At 43.6% G+C, this 12447-nt stretch overlaps 2 protein-coding genes and 1 pseudogene across 2 annotated transcripts in view; 2 read left to right on the top strand and 1 right to left on the bottom strand.

The window, feature by feature from the left end:
• The window catches only part of LOC148935313 (uncharacterized), a 343230-nt gene that overhangs the window by 272719 nt on the left and 58064 nt on the right, over positions 1-12447 (bottom strand). The window lies entirely within an intron of this gene.
• On the top strand, positions 1364-3394 carry LOC148935315 (uncharacterized). Its single transcript, XM_089081663.1, has one exon. It carries the CDS (start codon positions 1470-1472, stop codon positions 2037-2039), a length of 570 nt encoding a protein of 189 aa, XP_088937789.1. The 5' UTR covers positions 1364-1469; the 3' UTR covers positions 2040-3394.
• LOC148935314 (uncharacterized) lies at positions 6456-10511 on the top strand (annotated as a pseudogene).

Here is a 12447-nt window from a genome sequence, read left to right as displayed (position 1 = left end):
TTTTAATCTAAATTATAAAGATTCATATTGCATTCCCATAGTATTTCACAACGTCTCCGGTTATGACGCGCACTTTATCATCACGGAAATAGCTACGGCGTTCGAAGGCAGGATCGACGTGCTGCCGATAACAAAAGAAAAATATATTTCGTTTACAAAACACGTTAAAAATACCACTGAGAGATCAGATTCACGAAATTGCGTACGCTTGCGATTCATAGATTCGTACAAGTTTTTAAATACGAGTCTTGATAAATTAGCATCTTTTCTAACGAAAGAAAAATTAAAAATTTTACGTTCCGAATTTTCCACGGTATCAAACGAAAATTTTGACTTGTTGACGCGCAAAGATGTATTTCCGTACGAATACGTGGATCGCGCGGACAAGCTGCAGGACACGCGCCTACCATCGCGTGAATCATTCTATAGTTCATTGACCGGTGACACGGTGTCGGAGAACGATTACGCGCACGCTGCGAACGTCTTGCAGCGGTTCTCCATCCGAACGCCCGGCGAATACAGCGATCTATATCTCAAGACCGATGTCTTGTTATTGGCTGACATTTTCGAAAATTTCCGCGAAAGTTGCGTCGCGAGTTGGACTCGATCCCGCGCATTACTACACATTGCCAGGTTTCACGTGGGACGCCATGTTGAAACATACGCTCGTAAAATTTGAGTTGCTCATCGACATCGATATGGTTATGTTTATCGACTGCCGGTATACGCGGCAGTCTCAGTCAATGTTCCGGCAGATACGCGCAGGCCAATAACAAGTACATGCGTTCGTACGACGAAACCATCGAAACCATCGTCGTATTTGATGTACTACGACGTGAACAATCTGTACGGATGGGCGATGTGTCAATCGCTGCCCTATGCCGAATTTCGATGGATGGAAGACGTTGAGAACTTTGACGCGAGCGCAATCGCTCCGGATTCGTCTACGGGTTATATTCTCGAGGTCGATCTCGAGTATCCGCATCATTTGCACGATTGACACACTGACCTACCTTTCTGTCCGACGTGCGATAAACCATCCGGCACGTGGCAGGATAAACTTCTCGCGACGTTATACGACAAGAAGTATGTCATCCATTATCGCAACCTGCAGCAATGTACGCGCCATGGTCGTATCGCAAAGATATATCGCGTACTAGAATTTGCTCAATCCGACTGGCTCCGCGATTACATCGAACTCAATACACACTTTAGAACGTACGCGAAAAATGATTTTGAGAAAAATTTGTACAAATTAATGAACAACGCATATTCGGTGGTATAAAACAATGGAAAATGTGCGCAATCACGTCGACGTTAAACTTTTGACCAAATGGGATGGACAGTATGGTGCGGAGGCAATGATCGCGAAACCAAATTTCCACAGCCGCAGCTGTTTTGCGGAAAACTTAATCGCCGTCGAATTGCGTAAACTCGAGGTAAAATTCAACAAGCCGATTTACGTGAGTATGTGTATACTCGACATATCGAAAATCTGCTTGTACGAATTTCACCACGAATACATGTCACCGCTGTATCGCGAGAAATGTAAGATCATGTACACCGACATGGACAGTCTCATATATCGCATCGAATGTGACGATGTGTACGAGGCAATGAAACGCGATATCGCTAGATTCGATACGAGTGATTATCCGACAGACAATGCGTACGAGATGCCTCTCGCGAATAAAAAAGTACCCGGTCTAATGAAGGATGAGAATAACAGTGCGATAATGACGGAATTCGTCGGACTCAGAGCGAAGATGTACGCGGTGGACGGCAGAAAAGATATTAAAAAGGCGAAAGGTGTAAAGAATAACGTCGTAACGCGAACAATAACGTTCGACGATTATACGCGGTGCTTGAATGAAGAGATCGAAATGACTCGTCGTCAGTCGTGTATAAGATCCAAGCTACACCAAGTATATACGGTGTCCGAGTCGAAAATCGCTCTGAGTCCGTACGACGACAAACGATACATCGTACCGGATTCGACGGAGACGTTACCGTGGGGACATTGGCGGATTCCATTGTAATATATATATATATATATATATATATATATATATATATATATACATGTTTATACAATGTACATATATTTTTATATTTTTTATATAGTTTATATGTATGCATATATGCACGTATGTATATACGTACCTATGTATCATATCTATGTATGTATGAACGTATGTATTCTTGTAGTTTTATACGATACTGTTTTATACGATACTGTTTTATATGTAGTATAGATGTATGTATTTTTTGTAGTTTTTATATGTAGTTTTTACAATAAAATTTAGTTGTTCAAATTTATTTTATATATAATTTATAATAGCAATCAAGATCCTGCTTGCTGAGGAATTAGCTTTAATTCTCTCTTCGATTTATTTAATATATACTCGGCTTAATACATATATTGTTTATAATACATGTAGTTTTATATGTGTCTCGTAAGTTGCATACATGTATAGTTTAAAAAATATAATGGAAGAAAAAAATAATAAAAACTCTTTGTTTGTATACATGTATACAGTGTATATTTATTTTTTTAATACATTATAAAAATAAGAAAAATGAATTAAATCACATTGCTTTTGTTTATCCATGAGTTATGCGATCTATCGAATCCCAGCCACTTGACATAAACCTTGTCTCCCTTCCTGCGTAGTACTTTCTCCACGAGATACACATCCGGATGAGTCGCGCGATGCAATTCGTGCTCGTAGAACGCGCCCGCGACCGATTTTCCGCGATAGTCCTCGAGCAGATAAGTTACGGGATTAGTACATTGCACTTTAACGATCTTAAACACCTCGGTGGTCCAATTTGGCGTGTAACTTTTTTCGAAAATTGTCTTGTACTTGTTCACGCGTACTGATTCGCCTATTTTGAATTTTGCTGGACCTGCGATCTTTATCGCGCTGTATACCGTATCTAAGAGTCTTTTGGGGATCGCGGGAGTTACGTCAACGGGTCGCATGCCGATAGTGCGATGCTTGCGCGTTGTAATCTGACACGAGACGCGATAGCGCGTCGACCCACTTGTAAGTGCCGTTGAGCGTAAACATCTTCCACATGTCGTTCTTAAGCGTGCGATTAAATCGCTCGATGATCGATGCCTTCAACACCGTATACGTGAAATAATGATTAACGTTGTGTTTTTTCAAGAGTTTTTGCACATCGGCATTGTAAAATTCCTTTCCCATATCCGTTTGCAAGTTTCTCGGGCATCTTCCGCTCTCTCGAATTATCTTAGCGATAGCGTTAACCGTCTCGCTTCCGATCTTGCTCTTGAGCGGTATGGCCTAGGCGTACTTGCTCAACGCACGATGACGGTGAGTATGTAGTGATGACCTCTGTTGATACTCGAGTACGGACGCATCTCGACGATGTCAGCCTCCTCCTGTCTGCCACAGATCGTCATATCCCCGAATTATGACACGTCTTCGCGGAAAATTTCTCCTTGCCGGAGCGTGCAATTCCTCAACGAGTCGTCGCCTCTCGGAGCTAACATTTTTTTCACGTCCATCGGATCGCATGTTTCGACAATGTTTAGTAGTAAATAAGATATACAATTTAAAATTGTTTTTTTCCTCACTGACGTTAATCGACTGGCTCGTTTCGTCGATACGCGATTAATTTATAATAATGCCGGCTTCGCGAAGTTCCTCGATGATCGACAGCATCTCGTTGTCGTGAGCGTTGTTATTAGCTCGGTGCGAAGCGTCGGAGTCGATCCACCAGTTCATTGGGATCGTCCCAATGCACGTAATCGATCAAATCGATCGCAATCGATCGCCTCTCGACCTGGTTGCATTTGCAGAGTCCGTTTGATGGTTTCGAATGACGGTTCACTGACGTCTTTTGTTTCGAAAACATCTTCCTTTTGCAGAAACAGCGGTGATTCTTTCGGTGGGTCTTTCGATGGTTGTATCGGTGTAGACTCGAATACGAGTGAATCTGACGCGGCTTTCAATTCTTTCGTTGTACGTCATTTTTTTAGACTGCGGCGTTAATTTCAACCATCCAACATCCGTCCAATATGAATCTTTGTCAGTAGTAATATCGTAGTAGTAATATCGTTATCATTGTCGTCATCGCTGTCTACACGTTTCTGTTTTTTCTTAATACCGAGATCCTTTGCTTCTTTTTCAATCGATTGAAATTCCTCGGTTTTTTCAACAATCTGTTTTAGAGATTCGACGATAGGCTTGAAGCGTTTCTCCAACGCTGTGTTGTAGCCAGGTCTACAACCAATAATAAAATAATAACCAATAACAAAAGTAGTCCGCATGGCAACAAAATTAGGTCGCATGAATCTCGAAAAGTCTTTCGAAAGATGACACAAATGTGTGACCACCGAAATTGCGACCAGTCTTTCGAAAGACAGAAATGCATTGCGAGAACATTGCGAAAAAGCTGATCAGCAAATGCCTAAATTTGATGATCAAATCGAGCGTAATATTGATTAATCAATATCACGCAACCGATCGGCGCAATCGATCAGAATGCTGATCGGGCATCGATCAGACTATATAACCGGTTACACAAGGCGGAATCAGCAGAGTCAAGAGTCAAAAGTCAAAAGTAAAGAATAACGTGTCGTTCGGAATCGTTATTATAATTATCGCGCAAGATTACACGAGCACAGCAAAGTTCACGCGAGCGGTACTATCAGCGTCTCAGGTGACATATTCGGTCGACGGCCGCCAGAGTAACGTGATACGCGCCCGCCGACGTTTAACCGTGTGTGAAAGAAATAAAATAAGCAATACTAAATCCAAGAAATTGTGCAATTATTAAATAAACCAAGTAACATAAAGAAAATGTGTTAGTGATTTCAAGAAGATTTCCTTCCATTCTTTTGATCCTGCTCGGAATCCCAACTCCTTAGACTTAACGAACCCGACTATCTCTAATATTATATCGTTGTAGCCCATCCGGGGTACAACAGCTGTATCTTCAGCTATTTTACCAATTTTTAAAGCGCGATATTTTTTGCGAATCGAATCGCTCGTTTTCACAATCTGTTTCACTATTTTCTCGCGATCTTTGGTGTTATCTATGCTGCTTGACGTATCGACATCAATTAACCACGTTACGGTATCGCGAACGTGTTAAATTCCTTTCTGTATCGCCCATTGATAAGCGGACTGTCCTTATCTATCACTAGAAATCCATACTCGCGCTGCCAACAATCATGGCATAACGCATAGAATTCATCGTATGACATGTCGGTATTCACATGTTCATGATCGTTGTAAACATGTTTCAAGTTGGTACCATCCTGTTTGAATAGAATCAGCATTGGTTCGCATTGTCGCGTATCAGATTTAGATATCCTCGCGTATGTCTGACAGAGATAGAAGCAATCGATGTTCGAGTGGCGGCCCATCGAAAAGTATTCTCTCACAGCATCTTGCTTATTGCACGCAACGTCGTCGAAGACGAAGCTCGAATTGGGACGTGCCTCGCTCGGTGGAATGACGTCACTGTTGTTGGAGAACGTAAAATAGCCGATTTCTTCTATCGATGTCAATAAAGTTTCGAGATATCGATATTTCGGTTGTTGCAGCGATTTCGAGTATACGTACACCGTGCGGATTCTCGAGCAAGCTTATGAGAACGTTGGTTTTACCACAATTCGATTGCCCGCAAATGATGGCGCGTATAGTACTTGGTAACATTTCACCGTGCTTGCGCTCCGTCGCGATGTCTCCCATCATTCGCGCTCTCTCGTCACAATTCGCGATGTGTATCGTCAGTGGCTGCCGTACAAATTTCATGTTCGCACTGCGTTATCTAGGCTTCGATCGAATGCCTATTTATAGGCGCGCGAAATCACGAACCATTCAGTAGCAAAAATGTATCTTGCGCTGTCGCATCCTTCCGATATTCGGGATTTGAGCGCTAAGAAGTTGCAATATCGAAGGTCGTACTGTTACGCGTGTGCGGCGACTATATCGACCACGTGTGGGACAAGCTTCCGGAACATATAAAAGCGGATTTGGAGGTTCAAACCTATCGTCGTTGCGTCGAGCATTATAATCAATCGTGGGATCATATATAGGTCCTGCACTGAAGATAAAGGATTGTGACCTATGCTAGTAGCAGCGTCAAACGAAGGCTACATTGGAGGTCTGCTTAATCGAGCGATAAACGCGCTTCCTTTCGAATTACATATCCCCGGCTATCAGTTTTGCGGCCCGGGTACTCGGATGAAAAAGCGATTAGCCAGAGGTGAAATGGACATAAATCCACTGGACGCAGCGTGCCGTGAACACGACATTGCGTATTCTCAGAACAACGATCTCACCGACAGACACGCGGCGGACAAGGTACTCGCCGATAAAGCCTTAGGACGCGTCATCGCGAGAGATTCGGCTCTGAGCGAGAAAGCTGCAGCTGCAGCCGTTTGGGCAGCGATGAAAGCCAAGATCAAGATCGGCATGGGTATGAAGACGAAGACGAGGAAAAAGTCTGCCAAAAAAAGAAACGAATATTTCCGATGGCAAAACGGCGTGTTACCGATTCTGCCAATGTTGGGCGCGCTCGGATCTTTGATCGGCGGAGCGGCCAGCGTGGCGAAAGCGGTAAACGACAGGAAAATCGCGCGACGTCAGCTCGAGGAATTGCAACGTCACAATCGCGCGATGGAAACGCGCGGCCAGGGACTGTATCTCGCCCCGTACAATTACGGACGAGGACTGTATCTCGCTCCGTACAAACGCGGACGAGAAGTAACAGCGAAAAAAGAAAAAAAAATGTCAAAAAGACGATAAAAGACCTACGGGCGCAACTACCAACGTACAATTGCATCAGCTGACGAGACGTATGCGTGTACCGTACTTCAGAGCTATTTTCATGCGTAACGCGTTACCGATTAGCGGCGCGCGTCAAAACGAAAACGATATCGTAAATCTGGACGATACGACGGGTCCCGGTACTCATTGGGTAGCGTACGCAAAGAGAAACAATCGCGTTGTATACTTTGACAATTTCGGTAATCTTCGACCGCCCAATGAAGTGATACAATATTTTGGAGACGATGCTACGATACAGTACAATCGAACATCCTATCAGATCGTACGATCAGAACGTCTGCGGACAGCTGTGCTTGTGGTTTCTTCTCCAAAACGGCCGACGCGCGTGAATTTATAAAGTCCAACAAAATGTCGCGGCGTCTCAGTATTCGTCGAACGCTTTTTTCAAGATTTCACTGACGCTTACGCTGAGCGGGAAGAACAGCGTTCTCGCGACAAATTACTCTCCAGCCATAGATTTGAGTGACGATGTCTACGAGCTTGGTCTAACAATTTTGGAGACTTATTACACGATACCGAATGTAAACGCTTCGAACAATACATTTTATTTTGGCAAAGACGATGCAGAAATTACGATTCCCGAGGGGTCGTATGAACTGCATGCCATAAATGAATTTTTGAAACGTGAGATTTTACGGAAACGTCCGCGACGCGACGCGCCCGAGGGTAACGCTGGTGACACCGCGCGCAGCGATGACGAGATTGGAGAATATCCAATAGTGCTCCGCGCAAATTACAACACGATGAGGTGTGAGATTAAATGCGCCTACAGAATAAACTTTAACAAATCTCATAACATTGGATCGCTGCTGGGTTTCTCGAGACGTATACTGCAATCGCGAAGATAGCATGAATCGGACGTGTCGATCAACATAATGAACGTAAACATTATCCGTGTAGAGTACAACGTGACCGCGAGCGCATACAGCAACGACAAAAGTGTGCACACGATACACGAATTTTCGCCGAGCGTGCCAGGATATAAGATATCGGAAAGGCCGATGCAGATCATTTACCTGCCAGTCATCGTACGGAGCATTACGGAGCTAACGATACGCATTGTTGATCAGAACGGACGATTGCTCGATTTCAGAGGAGAAGAGATCACCGTCAGATTGCACGTACGACGGCGACAGCGATAGCGGCGCGAGCGTGACATTTGAGATGCTCGTGTTGAACAAAGCGAAGCATACGCAGAGAGATAACGCATCTTTTACAAAGAAAACATCGATCGATAATATTCGCTCATCCGGCTGCGTCAAGAAGAGGAAGAAACTTAACGCGTCGAACGTTAAATTTTTACAAGCTTTAGGATTCGCGGTGCGCAACTTGTGAAATGATTGATATCCTAAACATCGAAAACGAGCCAATCTTTGACGATCGCATTATTAAGATTGAGACTCATGCGTACAACCCGTTCGTCAATACGACGTTCGGGTACAGCGATGAGATAAGAATACTTATACAGCAACAGGATCTGTACACATTGCTGTACGAAAGCTTTCTATATATCGAGAGAAAACTAACGAAGAACAGAGTTGTCGAGGGATCTGATGTGGTATTGGGAAATAATTTTGTCGCGTTCTTGTTCGATGAGGTTCGATATGAGCTTGATGTGTGGAGATTGATCGTAACAAAAACGTGGGCGTAACTAGCACGCTCAAACATTACGTAACGACATCATCCGACAGAAGCGTGATTCTGAGGAATACCGGCTGGGATGCGCATACTAGCGCGGATGGATACTTTAACTTTTGCGTACCTCTCTACGCACTGTTGGGATTTTGCGAGGATTACAGACGCGTGATAATCAACGCTCATCACGAGTTAATCTTGATACGATTGTAACGACAACAATTGCCTGATGGGAAATTCGGCGTTGGATCCCGTGGTCGACTTATTCAAGATACAATGGCGAATGCCGCATGTGTTATTGAGCGAGATAAAAAAACTATCGATGCTGCGCACTTTGGAGAGCGGACGATACTTGAGCATGGCTTTTCGCTCGTGGGATCTATACGAGTTTCCGCTGTTACAGCGTACAACCAAATATTCGTGGGCCATCAAGACCGCTACTCAGCTCGAGAAGCCGCGATACGTCATCTTCGCTCTGCAAGCAGGTCGCAAAAATGTCCTGGCTGAGGACACGAGCCGATTCGACGACTGCAACTTAATCAACGTGAAACTCTATCTAAACTCGGAATGTTATCCGTACGACGATATGAATCTTGATTTCGACAAAAACAGATGGTCCGTGTTGTATGAAACGTACGCGCGTTTCTGCAAGGATTACTACGGATACGAATATCTTGAGCCGAATCTCACCGTCACGTCTTTTCTACATAACCATTCGTAATCATCGATTGTTCTCGACAAAACGAATCGGTCAAGAGCGCAATCGTGGACGTGAGATTGGAATTTGAGACTAAGGAGAACGTACCGATGAATACCACCGCGTACTGTCTCATTATACACGATTACGTGGTTCACTACAATCCATTGACTAATGTTGTACGCAAGATCACCTAAGAGCATCGCTGACACATGAGAGAGAGAGAGAGAGAGAGAGAGAGAGAGAGAGAGAGAGAGAGAGACAATAAAATCTACAATACATCGAAATCGACCGCAGTCTCCAAAAATTGCTCATCATGGTCGTGCCAACGTTCGGAGACTTGCAAGGTTTTCTCGTTGGAGGACAGTTTGTTGTAAAGGAGTTTGCCGCTCTCAGAAAACGAACCGTTCTTTCTCACTACATTTTCGCAAGTCCTGTACCATGGCATTTCCTCGCAAGTGCCGACAAGTCTCGCGCATGCTGGGTGATACGTCATCACCATAGACTGCGATGGGACGACGGAACGATTTCATACAGCAAAGCTAAGAGTTTGATTACAAAGGCTGTGCACGAAACGAAAGATGATGACAATAACGATGCTGTTATATATGTCAAGGGACATGAAAAACGACAATGGTTGTGAAATTTGCTTCTGGACGATGAGCGCGTGTACATCGAAACTCTGGATGCTGATTACGAAGATTCTCTAAATAATCTGGACGCTGATAATACTATGCGATGCGGATATCACTATATTAATTGCGCATTACAAAATGTATTCAAATTATTTAATTGGTGGTCAGATAACCATGAATAAAATAAATAAGATATACGAATTATGTTTTTTTTATTTCTTTTTCCCCGCCATCCAAAACACAAATTGCTAAAACATATTTTTATATTCTTCTGTAAAAAAAATCTTTTTTTTACAACACATATAAACACATGTAATTCAAAAAGTCAAAAATCATTACGGATACGAAAAGAATCTGGAGGAAGGAAGAGAGACCCATAAATGGTAAGTATAGAGAAAGAACATGGCATCAGGCGGCGGTGGCGGCAGGCTCGGCGGCGGCGGGCGGCGGTGGCGGGCGGCGGCGGCCCCCTCTGACGTCATGTCCACGCGCCCTGTCCAATTTTTTTATATCATCTTCGTTTTATTTATCTTTTCATAATTATTTATCACAGTGTTGAAGGCATCAATCGTCGATTCAATCGCACGCTGTTTACGTTCAATGGCACTCGGTGGCCCAACACGCGCCGTCCCCCCTCTCTCCTCCATGGAGCTCCTCGGTTGCGCGCCGTTCCCCCCTACATACCTGCACCCCCCTCAACGCTTCTGAGTTAGAAACCGCCTTATATTATTACTCACATTTCATCGCCTGTAATGATTTTGTGCAGAAAATCTTTTTTCCGGAATTTTGAAAGCAAAGTGAGTGCAGTGTCACGCCGACGATTTTTGTTGTCTTCGGACAATTCATGCGGAACCCATCTGTCTTCCTTCTGAACCTTTCCATCGTATGTAAATGTACGGAAATGGTTTGCTGCGTAACGCCAAGCTGTTCTGCAAGCTCCTTTTCAGTTTGCGCAAAGTTTATATCCAGCAGTGCTTGCAATTCGTCCGTTTCAATCTTTTGAGGGCGTCCAGCACGCAGTTCATCTTCAAGACTGAAATTTCCTTGGCGAAATTTTTTATACTATCTTTTACTTGTAGTATGACTTACAGCGTTCTCTCTATATGCAGCACAAATCATTGCAATGGCTTCAGCAGCATTTTTCTTCAGATGAAACGCGAAGTGGATGGAAAATCGAATATGCTCTTTTGTTATTGCCATCGTGAACACTATTGATTTTTGAGGTTATGTGCATCAAACGCCAAACTGTATGGCATTTTAGAAGGCCAAATGTCAACGCTTTAAAACCGCAAAAGGGCGGGAAGATATATAAAATTTAAATTGTTATTTCCGTTGTATGAAATCTAAAGAACTCAGAAAATCAGAATTATTTTGTATACCTAATAAAAAATAATCTGATATATGATATAAATCGTTAATGCGACATTATAGTTCGGTGATACATTCCTGTCGTTTCGACCACCAGTCGTACAGTTTGCACACGTTCTCCATGGCGCAATTCTTAGTGATGTGACGCCCGCAGTGGAATGCACGAATGTCGTTCAGGGTGTTTAGGCGCTCTATATCCTCGAAATCCGCATCGATAGTCTCGACGATCACGTCGTGATCCGCGATAACATCGCAGCCGAGAATCTCCTCCAATCACTTCTTCTTCTCCAAGCCTTTGACGTATGCTCGTCTAGGCCCGTCTCGCGATCGGTCGCACACGCCGCTTCGAATCACGGGCTTCGAGAGTCTGTAGGCGACGTCACCGTCGCTCCATTGCAGACCGTGATGATTGGAGGTTATTCAACACACTTTAGATTTTTCCGCTTTTATAAGAAGATTCCAGGATATCGCTTCTCGAAACATTCGATGAGTCAACTCTTTTCCATTCTCAATATCGTCACTTCTTTAACCATAAATTTCTCCCGAACGATAAAACCTTGCAGATCGATGAAAATCGGTACGTTCGACATTGTCGCGAGACGGGGAAATTCAATATCTTCGTGCTCCGCTCTCCTTTATACGTTCGTTATCATTATCGCCTAGGGAAAACCGCGGTTTTCTGTTTTTTTCGCGCTCCGCTCTTTTTCCTTATACGCTCGTAATCAATATCGCTTAGGGAAAATCGCAGTTTCTTGTTTTTTTTACGTGAGTTTACGTAAAAACGTTTGTTTTTAGCGGGTTATACTCTATAATTCTATCGTGAATGATGAGACAATAAGTCGTTGTGTTAGCCGGAACGTTCTCTTTGCATTCGAATTCTACGCGAACGTCGACGGTGGCGCTCTTGATCGATTCGTTCTGGCGGGAGTAATCGATGACCACGAGTAGATCATATTGTAGAAATCTAGTGACAGTCATGAACGGTTTGCAAGTCTCGCACCCGTAATACGTCTTTCGAAATTTCAAATACATATCGTACAGCACTGCGAACTTGTTACGTTCGAAATCTAGATTCATATCCTCGTACGGATAGAACTCGGAATTCAAATAGAGTTTTACATTAGTCAGCTTGCAACCGTCGAATTTAGAAACGTCTTCCGACGGTACGTTTTCCTAGAAAACTTTCGCACGATAACGTGTACAGATCCTGCTGTTGTATAAGTATTCGTATCTCGTCGCTGTATCCGAACGTGGTATTAGCGTACGGATTGTAAGTGTGGGT

Source organism: Pogonomyrmex barbatus, unplaced genomic scaffold (assembly GCF_055798465.1).
Source record: "Pogonomyrmex barbatus isolate J1 unplaced genomic scaffold, ASM5579846v1 scaffold5, whole genome shotgun sequence".
NCBI lineage: Eukaryota > Metazoa > Arthropoda > Insecta > Hymenoptera > Formicidae > Pogonomyrmex > Pogonomyrmex barbatus.
The sequence above is the reverse complement of the archived record's forward strand: the minus strand, read 5'-3'. Positions and strand labels throughout refer to the sequence as shown.

Coding starts and splice junctions, on each gene's coding strand:
- LOC148935315 (XM_089081663.1), top strand. CDS start 1,470: ATGTGTATACTCGACATATCGAAAATCTGCTTGTACGAATTTCACCAC.